The sequence below is a fragment of the Alligator sinensis genome, unplaced genomic scaffold (genome assembly GCF_000455745.1).
Source record: "Alligator sinensis unplaced genomic scaffold, ASM45574v1 scaffold175_1, whole genome shotgun sequence".
Taxonomy (NCBI): Eukaryota; Metazoa; Chordata; order Crocodylia; family Alligatoridae; genus Alligator; species Alligator sinensis.
In genome coordinates, this window is record NW_005842536.1 from 931,461 (window position 1) to 945,135 (window position 13,675).

The following is a 13,675-nucleotide window of genomic DNA, read 5'->3' on the forward strand; positions in this document are numbered from 1 at the left end:
CCCCCCCCCCGGCCCCATATTCCCAGCCACACTTTTTTTTATCGAGCAAGAAACTGATTTGGTCTAAGTATTACTTTAACCAAAAAGATCAAGATTAATTTTCTTTGAATAGAGGGCAGTACTGTGACTTTGTTTGTTTGTTTTTTTGTTTTTGTTGGGGTTTTTTTTGGGGGGGGGGGAGAGGGGAGAGGGGTTGGCTTTTCAGGGGGGTGGATTCCCCCCTGTCTTTATTCCCAGTTTAGAGTGTTTTGTCTCTGGGAGATGCATTATCGTGGTAAAAATAAACATTGCTTTCTCCAAGTTTTTCTTTTAACGGCAAAGAATGGAAATAGAATATAGTTTTACTGATTTCCCCCCCCCCCCCCCAAAAAAAAAGAAGAAAAAAAAAAAGCTGATCTGGTCCCCCTTCCTTCTGCGATGCTGAGCTGCTGCTGTGTCTTGGAGCCAGTAGAGCGGGTCGGGGGGACCTGCAGGTTGGGCTTTGAAGCAGGGGCCCAGGGCTCACACCACCATTTTGCTCACTGATGAAGGGCATGACTGCAGGGAGAGCCCAGGGAGGGGAATGGTCTGAACCCAGGACTCCAGCGCTTCCTGCTCCCACCAGGCAGAGCCCAGTCCAGCTTGCTGCTCTTGCTAAGCAGAGTGAGCCAGCTCCAAGGTTGCAGCATATGCTGCTCCTGCCAGGCAGAACCTGGACTGACTTGCTGCTCCTGCCAGGCAGAGCGAGTGAGCTCCATGGCTGCAGACCTCACTCCACCTGGCAGGAGCAGTGAGCTGGTCTGAGTGATGGTGTGAGGCACTGTGACCATTGGGTGCTCTGGCGCTGCAGCCCTCGTTCTGCTCAGCCCTGCTACACACCAGCATCCCTGCTTGCTCTGACTCAGGAGGGGCGATTGCGTCCTGGGATGCTGAAAGACTTTAACTTGGGTGGAATAGCTGTAGGGAGTGGCCATAGCTTAATGGAACAAGAGCAAAATTAGGCAGATTACTGATAATTAGTGCTTTAAACCACTTCAGTGTTAATGTGCAGCCAATCCAGGAGTTAAGAACTCCAGAAGCTGCCTAAAATTATTGTGTAGCAAGGCCTTAAGTTACAAGTGGCTCATCTTCTCATCCCCTGTGGTGCCCTGCAGATATCAACTCTTCTGCATATGTTCCATTGTATACAGTACATCCATAAAGCTATACAAGACTATAGGGTTTTAGAAACTTGTTATATATTCATATATGCAAGAGAGTGTTTTTTGGTTTTCTGTTTTTAATTTTGAAATGGAATGTGTATGCCACAATTCACTTGGGTGTATATATCACTGTGGCTTTTGAGTTGACTCTGACTGCTTATATGGCTCTTAACTCAGGACCTAGTGTCACCATCATAGAGATTTGCAAAGATATTTGTGTACAGAAAACAAAGAATTCCACCTTGTTTGAATGGCGGGGAAGGGGACACGGACACATAACTAAGGCCCCTGGCAGACATTGTATTTGTGGCACGATTAATGCATTAATCACTCCATAAATTGTAACATGCTACATGTACAGTAATTTATGGTGTGATAAAATGGCAAACCGGCCACAAAGATATTCTGCATTTAATGCGTCTCTAATCATGCTTTATTTTGAATGTATGGTATGAACATGTTGGGCCAGGAGCCTCAGGTTGCTCCCCAATCTAGGCTCCCAACACCTATGTGCAGCCTGCAAGGCCAGATGAATTTGATGCTCCTGCTGTATAGCATGGTAGGATGCTGATTTTTTGGGGGGGATCCCAGACGAGATCCTATCATGCAATTAAGTTTTAATAGCCGTGTGATGGTCCACTTCTAGAGGATGGCCATGACACCCCCTGGAAGCTAAACTGATCTCATCCTGTCTACCCAGTCTCCCAAGGCTCCCACCTTTTCCTCACGTACTATTCTTCTTTAGATGTCCCATGTATATTTGGAAGGCTGCCCTTGGAGACTCAGAATGAGCCCTGGGTGCTCCTCTCTGTCCTCAGTCATTTATTCCTAATCCCTGTCTTTCTCTCTCTCTCTCTCTCTCTCTCTGTCTCTCTCTCTCTCTCAGTTGTGGTCCAAAGGCTTTACTAATGTCCACTAATTACCTAAGGGGCATTGATTAGTAATCAGTGGTTTGATGTCTAGTTGGCAGCCTGTATCAAATGGAGTGCCCCAGGGGTTGGTCCTAGGGCTAGTTTTGTTCAATCTCTTCATCAACGGTCTGGAAGATGAGATGGAATGCACCCTCAGCAAGTTTACAGATGACACCAAGCTGGGGGCAGTAGCAGATACACTGGAGGGTAGGGCTAGGATTCAGAGAGACCTCAACAAACTGGAGGATTGGGCCAAAGGAAATCTCATGAGGTTCAACAAGGACAAGTTGCAAGTCCTGCATTTAGAACAGAACAATCCCAGGCACCAGTAGTGTTTGGAGTCGTGTTCAGTTTTTGCACCCGCGCTTCAGAAAGGATGTGGATAAATTGGAGAGCGCCCAGCAGACGGCAAAGAAAATGGTGAGGGGCCTGGGGGTGTGACTTCCTAGGGGAGACCGAGGAAACCTGGCTTATTTAATCTAGACGAGAAGACTGAGGGGGGATTTAATAGCAGCCTTCAACTACCTTCAGGGGGGTTCCAAAGAGGAGGGAGCTAGACTGTTCTCAGTGGTGGCAGATGACAGAGCAAGGAGCAATGGTCTCAAGTTGCAGCAAGCGAAGTTTAGGCTAGATATTAGAAAGAGCTTTCTCCTTAGGAGGGTTGTAAAACACTGGAACAGGTTACCCAGAGAGGCTGTGGAATCTCCATCCTTAGAGGCTTTTAGGACCTGGGTAGACAAAGCCTTGGCTGGGACGATATAGTTGGGGATGGTCCTGCTTCAAGAACTAAATGACCTCCTGAGGTCCATCCTAACACCTATTTTTCTATTCTTCTATAACTGTGGCCTCCATCTGCTCAATAGCCATGCCCATGCCTCACAGGTTTTACTGCATCATTCTTCACTGGACCCTCTGGTTCTGTATTGGCTTCAGCCCTTCTTGGGCTCTAGCCCTTCCTTCCAGGCTTTCACCCTCTTGTCCTCTTCTTTATTCCTTAGGTGCTCTTCTCTGATTGACCTCAACCACTTATTTCTGATCTCTTTCTCAATCATGACCCTACAGGCCTGTAGGCCTTTGGACTTTATCCCATCTCTGGACCCCTGGCTTGACCATGCCTTCAGCTCCTCTCAGGCTTCAATCCCCTTTAGGCTTTAGCTATCTGGGCCCCTGGCCCTGTCAGGGCTTCAGCCTCTTCTGTTTGCTTAGAAAATGTAATGTCAGTCTTTGAAAGTTTTGTGAATTCTGACCTGGATTTGCATGTTACACTGATCTGTTATTTTTGTACATATGAGATGAAAGCCCTGTTAAACAAAAGGCTTGTGCAGATCAAGCTAGCCAGCTTTTAAAAGTGTGTTACTGGAGGATAATAGAACATGCTAAGTTTTATGCAATATACTGTAGAGCAGTGTTTCAAAGTAATTTTTACTGCATGTAGGTGCTCATGGGCAGGATTGGATTAAAGCAGTGTTAGGGCTCTGATAACGGAACAGGAGGCCAGCTGTAAACTTGCTTCCTCACTGGTCTTGCCTCTCACATGGAGTGTAAGTAACAGGGGCACCCCAATCAGTGACACGATGAAATGAGACCAGCCTGGTACAAGTTTGAAGTGTGGTAGCAGGTCTGAACAATGTTGTGGGGTGTCCATTTTTATCTAAAGCTGCACCTGAGGCACGCACGCACGCTTATGTCAGTTCAAACTTATCAGAACTATTGTTTCAGGCTGCCTGCTGACTCGGGTAGACACATCACTGCGTCACTGGCCACGTTTCAGATTTTTCCTTCAGGATTACCAGGGAGGCTGTCTTTAAGAAAAGATCAAATTCTGACAGTCTATTTCTATATACTAAACTACCCATCTTTAATAGCAGATAAACTTCTCCCAGGTTGTGAGGCAACCTGTCTGAAGAAGCATGGCATGTTTGAGGGTGCTGCAGGTAGGGGCTATAAGATTATCTTATAAACATGGCCTGTGACTCCAGGATCTCAGGCCCTACACCTAAGTCTCTTTAGTCTATGCTTGAATCTTTCTCTGCTCATTGGAGTCCCAATGTCTGAGAGTGTGGACTAAATCCATTAGGATTGTTTTATGGCCAGAGTGATATTTAAAAAAAAAAAAAAAAAAAAAATCTTCAATGCCACTCACTTTCTATATGGTCTAAAGGATAAATCCCAACTGTTGGGCTCCTTTAAAAGGTAAGTTAAAAAGAAAAACATGGTAATGGCAATATACTTGTTCAGTACCAGAGGAGCTGCCTCTATAAAGGGGTAGATGTTTTATGCAGCTTAAAATGATGTACTAATATAACATTGACAGTAATCTGTTGCTACATGTGTATCTACATTTTTTTTATGAAGCCTTGCTTCCATCTAGCCAGAGAATGTTTCATGTACAATGTAGAATAAATACATTTTTCATGTTTGAAAATTGTTAGCTCTTACTAAATGGAAACATTGAAACTACTTGTGCTAACTGGTATCCTAAGATTTAGGTAGAATTGTGTTAACTTCATACAAATTACAGGATACATAAAAGATCTTCCAATAAGCAAGTCGGTATTACAGTAAATGGGCTTATCTCTAGCTTCGTTTTAGAACTTAGAGCTACAGCATTTATTCAATTGGTCAGACTTTGTAGGCTGCTTGCAAACTTTCCCTTCTAGCAGGTGCATTTGGCAAGGCACTTCAATCCTCCATGCTTATTAAGTGGTCTGTTGTTTCAGTCATATGTTTTCTGGCTGTTTTAGAAGTAATTCATTTTGTTTAAATCTAAGCTTTTTGTCTTATTTACAGGGTTTGTGTTCGTTCCCGTTGTTGGGATGCATGCATGGTTGTGGACGGAGGAACTTCTTTTGAGTTTAATGATGGGGCAGTAGCCTCAATATTGATAGATACAGAGGATGCATTGCGCACAGTTTTGCTAGAAGATTGAAGGGACTTAATACTCTCTGAAACTATCCTAAATCGTCAACCCAGAGAAGGGACTCTAACCGCAGAGATGGACGGCTCATCAGAAGGCTGCATTATTTTAGGTTTGAAGGTTTGCTTCTCTGGAAGATGGAGTCTTTTGAAAGGAAAACCTGAAAGTGTTTTTCATTCTTTGGAAGGGGAAATTTTGGCTAACAGATTTTTAAACTTTGTTGCATCTCACAGAAAGGAAACTTATCTGAAGTCTTGCATCTAACTTCAATATAAATTAATTTTTTAACCTGTAATGCACATGGCAGAATACCTTCTTTTTTTTTAAATTGGGTAGATGGGTTCAAATTAAATATTAAGTGGTTAACATTAAATATTCAGATGTACAGTTTTTTAATAGCAGTCTGGGACTGATTCAATCATACTTCTTAATCCTTCATATGTATTACACTTTTGTAGGAAAGCAAGCTGTCAAGACTTATTGACTTGATGCAAGGATAAGACTTTGGTAAATAAATCCTAACATTGACCTAACTAAAATGGAGGTATGGGCTTTTTATATGCTTTTCAAGAATTGTACAGCTCCAGTGTGATATGACTTGTGGGAGATCTTTTGGTTCTTTCAGTGATTTTTCTACTCTCTGATACTTTTACCTTTTAAGATTTAGAAAATGCTTTAATATCTACAGAGGAACTTTTTTCATTTTTGCAGGATGGCTTTCAAGATCTTCTCTGTTTGGAAAGAGAGAAATTCACTTGAAACCTTGAGTTTTTGGTCGCTTGCTAGACATCATTGTACTGTAAATTGCTTCAGCCATAGGAAATTATGCTGTCTCCAAGAATACATTAATTGCCCAGCAAGTGTTCTGTAGATCAGACGGGGAGTAGCATATCTGTATAGTTAGAGTTAAAACACGGCTATATTTGGAGTTAGCAAGTAAAAGGTTTTGCTGTTTGGCTACATTTTGCGTGAAGGTGTAGAAAATGCATCTTTCTGCCAAACATGTGGAACATGTTTATGTTCTAGTAGAGGGGGCACAAGGTTAATATTGCATCTATTTTCCAATCTGTACAGTAGAATAAAAATAGTTAACCACTCTGTGAAATGTTTCAGTATTCATGGATGAAAAATAATGTAAGTGCTAAATTATTGCCCTGACATTTATCAGGGAAGGACCAATTTACAGTAAATTCTGTGCTTGTATGTGTTTGACTACTGCACACCACTTCATTATCTGCAGAAATATAAAATATACAAAAAAACCCCCATGTAAGCAGTTGGATGGCGAAAGAGTAACTTTCAGTCTGAAGAAACTAAGCCCCACCTTTTTCAAGGTGGTCATAGCTGCTGAAATAGTGTATAGATTATATAGCAGAATTTGTCAGAAATGGATCTTGCTAGAATTGGAACTCTTGCATGTGACCTACAGCAACAAAACATTTGTTTGCACTACAGATCTAAGATTTCTAGTGCAGAGCTAGTCAGAAGGTCTAATTGCAGTGCATTCATTGTTTACATTTCAAAATGTGAAAGTAGGAAGGCTACCCCTTTAACACAATGAGAAAATAAATTTATTCTCTCAGTACAAAGTCTGAAAACTTAAATGTGAAGAGTTTCAAAATGGCTGCTTAGTTTACTTTAGGAAAACGGTTCATGAAATTGGTGAATGGATGGAGTCATTGTAATGATTTCAGTTGTAATTAGAAGTCTGTGCACACCTTGGGTTATAATTCCCCCCTTTTCAAAAATGTTCTGAAGGTTGAAGTGTTGCATACAAAATTCGGCATTTGAAAGACTGCTGAAGTGCAACTGGGGAGTGGAATCAAATTAGCCAAATTGGCTTTTCACAAACCATTGAATCCATTGGGATTTGAATGTTACAAAACTAAAGCTTTTCTGCATGTACCATAAATAACCTGCATGGATTTTTATTTTTATTTTTTAAGTAAGGGTTAGTTCATGTTATGGCTTAATTTCTAAAAGATTGTGATTGCAGGAGCTAGTGTGTTCCAGTTATTTCACAAAGTGCCTCTTGACTGTATTTGCACACTACCAGTCAGTACACTGCTTTGGTAAAACATTTTCATGAATAAACACTTACATGATTGACTGTGACTGCACCAACTGATGTCATTTTTAAATGCATTAACCTTGAGAGAGCCTACTAATGTAAAAACATTTTTTAAAAAAACTTCTTTTTTTGGAATTTAAACTAAGGACCCTCATACCAGTAAGATCTTACTAATATATCCACGAGTTGAACACCAGAGATAAACTCCAGCCTGTACACAACTAAAACTATAAAGTTTCTCTAAACAACTGAGGCTAGAAGTATGCTGTAATACAGTTTTTTCCCTAGATTTTATGAGGGTTCAATTTATGCAAATTTTCTCTTGTGATGACCCTTTTGTAACAAAAATTCGTTATATGCGAGGTAAATTTATATGCGATCATCATAGGTCTGGAGTAGTCTGCAGCTGGAGAGCAGGCTGGGACCGGCCTAAATTTGCAGTGGCCGCTGGGCCAAGTCTGCTCGTCTGGCTGTAGGCAGCTGCCCACCGCTGCTGCAGCCCTGGGAACAGCGGATGCCACCCTTTTGCAGCTGCTGGGCTGTGCCATGCCCCCTGGGGCTCTGCTTCCCCTGAGGCACTGTGCCCCAACTCCCCTGGCGTGGCAGAGCCCAGCACCTGCAAGCAGGCGGTGTCCACTGCTCCAAGGGCTGCAGCGGGGGCAGGCAACCGCCTGCAGCCGGATGCAACCAGGCTGGTGCTGGCGGTGGCTGCAGGCTCAGGGGCTCCAATCTCTTCCCGCTGCTCTGCCTGTCTCTACCCCTGCCCTGGCTGCAGTGGCCCCCAAGAGCTGCTGGCGCCAACTGCCTGCATCAGGGCATGGTGCAGCCCAGCGGCTACAGGGAGTTAGCATCAGCTGCTCCCAGGACAGCTGCAGCAGGAGCTAAGGTAAGTGGGGACAGGCAGAGCCCCGGCGGGGGTGGGGCACAGCGCAGCCCAGTGGCTGGGCGCAGGGCCCCGCGCGCCCGGGCGGCGGTCGGCAGCCGAGGCGGAGGTGAGTGGTGCACCCTGCACTGTCCGGGGCTCTGCTTGTCCGCACCCACCCCAGCCAGCCCTGGGAGCAGCCAACAGGGGAACCTGTCCCTATTTCTTACATTATGAAGTAGGTTCACTTTATGCAAATTTGATTTATGCAGCATTCTCCCGGAACGCACGTACTGCATAAATCAAAGGAAACCTGTATTAAGGAGATGGATTAAACCGGATGGAACACTGCTTTGAGTTTGTCATGGGTGAAAAGCAGCAGCTTCCAAATTTATATAGACCCAAATCATGGCCTAGCCTTTAGCTTTTGGTATGACATAGCATTTGGCTTCACCAGGGATCTTGGTTTTCCCTGATTATAAAATTGCAAATTCTATGATGAAGTGCACATTTTCTCAAAAAACCAAAAATCCCTGATTAAAATTTTCAGGCTCCCCACAGCCCCCTGGCCCTGCTCATGCTTCACTGTCCCTCTCCCCCACAGCCTTCCCTGGTGCCTCTGCTCCCTTAGCCCTGCAGGAGAGCCCCCAGCTGCCAGGGCTAAGGACCCAGGTGGCTTGTCCAGGGGAGGGAGAGGGCTGGCTCCCCACTGCCACACTCCCAGGGGCAAGAGGGACCTGTGTCCCCCAGATCTGTGCATGGGGCAGGCACAGGCTGCAGGCATAGGCTGCAGGCATGGGCTCCTGCTCTGCTTCCCTCCCCCAGGGCCTCCGCAGCTTAGTGAGTGCCACCCGGCACGCCAGGGAAGAGCAATGTAACGTGGAGAAGCTACTCGCCACTGTGAGCTCCCTGCTGCCCTGGAGATGCACCCCCTTGCACATCCTACTGCTTTTGAGGGGCGCAACCCCGCGCCACTGCCCTCTGCAGCTCTGAGCACAGGAGGTGTGTCACCAGAGCTTGCGGGGCAAGCAGCTTCTCTGCTTGCCCTTCCACCCTCCCCTTGGGCCTCTGCAGCCTGGTGGTCACGACTCGGTGCAGCAGGAAGCAGAGGAGCTATGCAGAGAAGCTGCTTGTCACTGCAAGCTCTGCACTGCTTCCCTCCTCCAGGGCCTCCGCAGCCCAGTGGGCGCAACCTGGTGTGGCAGGGAGCATTGGAGACATGCAGAGAAGCTGCTTGCCTCTACAAGCTCTGTGCTGCTGTGGCAACACCCCCCCTGCACATGGGGCTGCAGAGAGGGTAGCAGTACGGGGTTGTGTCCTTCAAAGCAGCGGCATGCACAAGGGGTGCATCATAGGGCAGCAGGGAACGAGCAGCTTCTCTGTGCAGCTTCAATGCTCCCTGCCATGCTAGGTCATGCCTGCTGGGTTCCCAAGGCCCTGGGGGAGGGAAGCAGGGTGGGAGCCTGTGCCTGCAGCCTGTGCCAGCCCCATACACAGATCTGGGGGGCATGGGTCCCTCTTGCCCTGGGAGTGTGTGGCAGTGGGGAGCCAGCCCTCCCCCTCTTTCTCCCCAGACAAGCTACCCACAGCCCTGCAGCTGTGCATTGTGGCCCCAAGCCCTGCCCAGCTCCCTCCCTACAGGGGCCTCAATCCTCCTCTCCTCCCCGACCCCCACTTACCTGCTGGATCTGCTTTGCAGGATGCGTGGGACCATGTGCATGTCCATGCACTTGGCCTCCCCGTCTCACCACCTTCCTTGCAAAACAGCCAAATCTGTGGGTTTCTCGCTAAAACGAGAAATCCATGTTTGCCTCTAGTTAAAGGTGAAATCTGCAGCTTTACTGTTTTTCCACGGGAAACAGAAAACCCAGATCCCTGCTCATCACAAAATAAAATTGAGTTATACACTTGAGCTGCTGTCAGTCTACTGCAAGTGGTGCTTTGCCACTGTAGTGAATAACATTTCTCCTGTGTTTTAATCCTAGTGCACAAATCAAAGTAAATTAGATAGAATTGTGTTGGCTCATACTAATTTAGAATATAGGATGGAGTTGGGAATCTACATTGGATAAATCGGTACAGGAGCTTGCATCTTTTTTTGGAAGTAAAAAACTTCAGCTTTTAAAAATTGTAGTACTCTTATGCAACAAAAAAACCTGTGTTCCCCTAGACTGAATTCTATGTAACAGTATATATGCAAGACACAAAACTGTAATTGAACAGTGATTTATTCATCTGAACTGATAGTAACTTCAAGAACCATATCCATTTCAGCAGCCTGCTCAGTCCAGAACTTTTGGCTTGCTTCTGTTAAGCCATAGTTAACACCACTTTGACATGTGGTTAAATTAGAACTTGACAGTCTTTGCTCTAAAAATTTGGAGTGTTTATTTTTTTTTAATGCAGAATAATTGATTCTAAATTGACGTTTTAAACGGTTCCTTGCTTTGTATTTTTGCCTTGTCTTAGAAGTACCTGGGGTTGGGAATTTAGTAACTAAAAGTTTACAATGTGTTGTGTAGCTTCTGATGTTTAAAATGTTGGCTTTAGAGTAAAGATAATCAACAGATTAATTTCCCAGTTTAAAATTAAGACAATGCCATTCCATAACCAGGAAGCTCTTACTTGCTTGTTTTATAGGTGCCAGAGGCACTTTCATATTTCCTATGTTAAACTTGTCAGTCAAACTTCCAAGCAGTCTGGAGCAAAGGTTCACTGACAGCAGCATTGCGGCTTGTGCATTAACATGCTGGAAAGGTTCAGAACTGTATTATAGCTTCAGTCTTACGGCTCTATTCATTTTGCATCCTGTTAGAAGTAGAATATCAATAGGTTAGCGCAAAGAAGTAAGAGCTACCCGTTGGTTATACAACATGCTGTTGGGAACACTTTTGATAGGCCCACCCTCTTCTCTGCACTAGACTGACATCCCTGCATGGTGGTTGTATGCATGCAGATTAGAACCAGAGGAAATTATTGTAAGATTTAATTCATTTAATACATTAATACGTAATGTTGCACGATTTAATTCCTGACCACTAATGCCAATGCTGCCCTTTTAAAGAGTTCAATATTGGTAAGCTGGCTAGCATTCAATTTAGGTAAGCAATTTTTCTAAAAGTCAGAGTAATTTTCTTCCTTCACCATGAGTGGTGATGGTCAGCAACTGTAGTGTTTGATGGGCCATGCATAATTGAGACTGGAAGGGACCATGGTCTGGTCAGAGCAGCAGTGCAGAGGCCAAATGCTGTAGTTCAGTCCAAGGTCATTTGTCAGAAAGATGTCCTCTTGGTGTACAAAGAAAAAGAGTACTACTTCTTCCTTTCATAAATCACTTCTGATGGAGGATCTACTTTCTTTGCTACAACTGTCTCTAGCCACCTTTCCTCAATGCACTGCCTTGTTCTTATCTGTTATGTGACGCCTCTAATTACAAGTTTCTAAACTGCATAATAAGCATTGGTACAAGTAGTAAAACATGTCAGAAGCAAATTTATCTTTCCAACTTTCCTCCCCTACTTTCTCCATCCCAGTTGGCAACATTGATACTCGCCTATGCCAGCCAATTCTCTCGACTCCTTCCATCTAGGCCTTTGCCAATTCCTGTTGCTTTTTCCCTTTGTAATTTTACTAAAACTGTTGCAGTTGCAACCATGGCTACTATTTCCATCTCCTTCCTGTGCTGTCGTTTCAGTCTATTATACCTAAATCTCTGACTTCTCCCCTTATGTTCCAGCCTCCATCTTCCTCTGGCAGTTCTTTTTATGTTTGACATTTTGAGTGGGAAACAATAGTCGGTAAAATAAAAGCATCGGGTTTTCTCCCACACACAAGCTAACCTCACTACAACATACTAGGCACTAGGGCTGTGCAAAATTTCGCTGGCTGTTTTGTTTTGATGCAGTTTTGACGCATTTCGAGCTTGAAACAGTGAAATTGAAACCAAAGACTTTGAAACAGCCTCAAAACAAAACAAGAGCAGTCAAAATGTTTTGAAACATTTCAAGTTTTGAAGCTGGGCTTGCTTGCAGCTAAAGAGAAACTGAGAGGGAGGGGGAAGGACTGCTGTCATATTGACTGTGTAGCTGGCCAGTGACTGTGATCCTTCCCTGAGGTCACTTCCAATCCCAGTGCTCTGGGAGAGGGACAAAAACAGCATAAAAAGCACTGTTTGAACTGAGCTTTCTCTATGGCTTCACACTTACAAATGACACACGTTTTTTGCTCTGAACAGTTTGAGAAGCAGTTTCCCAGAAACCCCTGTACCTATCTCCTTGAAACCTGGCAGGCTTCATGGCCTCAGCAAGGGCTACCATCCCTGCAAATTTAATCTGAATCAGGCAAGAAATGACAAAGCTATAGGCAGTTTCATGCTTCCCCATTATAGCCTATGGGCAAAACGTTGAAACAGCGTCAAAACAACAGCAAAACAGTTTTGACGAAACAAAATGGAACGGTGCTTTCGAAATGAAACAAACCTCGAAACGAAATGGAGCTGTTTTGCACAGCCCTGCTAGGCACTAACTTCCTTCTAGGGCTCTGCCTGCCCCACGCAGGCACAGTAAATGTCATACAACATACTGTATATCTTATTAGAAACAATAAAATATTTATGGTAACAGTGGATGGAGATAAAAATACAATTTACAGTACTTTGTAGAGCAGGCCCAAGAGCCATCATTTGATCAGATTTACCAGTTCCAGTTCTGAGATATTCTTGAACCTTGATGCCTCAAAGTCTGGAACTTTTTAAAAGATGTACTGAGTTGCTCAGAACACTTCGCCCATTAAAAGCTTCATTTAAAGTTCATTTAAAGTTCATTAACAGCTTCATTTAAAGCTTTAAAGTTCATTTAAAGCTCCCTAAAAGAGGCAGGAGTTCAGATAACAGTGGGGTATTAGGACAGAGAATCATATTACAGCCTGTCAGTAGCTGTGAGCATGAACCTTAAAAATGAGAACTGTAGAAAAGGTTAACAATCTTCAACACACCCGTACAAATAGGGAACAAGGAAAACTTGGGACAATTCCAAATTCTGCCACTTAACTGAGAATCGGCAAAGTTAATATCCACTATGATGTATGCAACTCTGCTGGAAATTTGTCACCTTTAAGGAAACCAAGACAGGGCCAGGAAAAGTCTAGATGGTTCTCCTGGTGAGTGCTTCACGTTCTATTAGCCAAACTATTTTATGGCTGTACATTAGGGGTGTGCGAAGCTTCAGGTGCTGATTCATTTCGGAGGAGATCTGGCGGCCGAATCTCCGAATCTGAATTGAATCAGGAGACCAGTAAAAAGGTCCAAATCTATTCAGAAGAGATTCAGAGAGCTTTGGAGATTCGGGCAGTCCCTGCTCGCTGCTGCAGGGAGCTGGACCCAGACTCCATGCTGGTAAGTAGGGGGTGGGAGAGGAGGGTCTGGAGGTGGGGCGAGGGGACCATGGGGGGACCCCCAACAGGCCCCATCCCCTGCCCGCTCTCCCAGCCCCACCATGGCTGCCCCACTCAGCCCGGGCTCCTGGTTTTTTTTTTAAAAGCCTGGCACTCACCAGCTGCTGCAGCAGCTTCAGGGCTTCTAGGGGCTCCTGGTAGAGCCCCCCCCCACATAGCGCAGGACAGCAGGGATTGCACCCCCACCTGGCAGGAGCCAGTGAGTCTGGGCCTTTTTTTATTGGGAGCTGGGGCTGGGTAGGGCAGCCATTGATGGGGCTGGGGGGGGGGGCAGGGGGTGGG

The 13,675-nt window shown here is 45.0% G+C and overlaps 1 protein-coding gene across 8 annotated transcripts in view; it reads left to right on the forward strand.

The window, feature by feature from the left end:
- NADK2 (NAD kinase 2, mitochondrial) overlaps positions 1–13,675 on the forward strand; it is a 65,002-nt gene that overhangs the window by 32,228 nt on the left and 19,099 nt on the right. For 2 of the 8 annotated variants that reach the window (XM_025213527.1, XM_025213525.1), the window contains one exon: positions 4,883–7,886. The exons of 3 other annotated variants lie outside the window; for them this stretch is intronic. In XM_025213527.1, the coding sequence (XP_025069312.1) occupies positions 4,883–5,021 (139 nt within the window). In that variant the 3' untranslated portion in view covers positions 5,022–7,886. Of the gene's footprint in view, positions 1–4,882; positions 7,890–13,675 lie in introns of those variants that run through there. 3 more of the 8 variants (XM_025213528.1, XM_025213524.1, XM_025213526.1) reach the window with 3 other exon arrangements.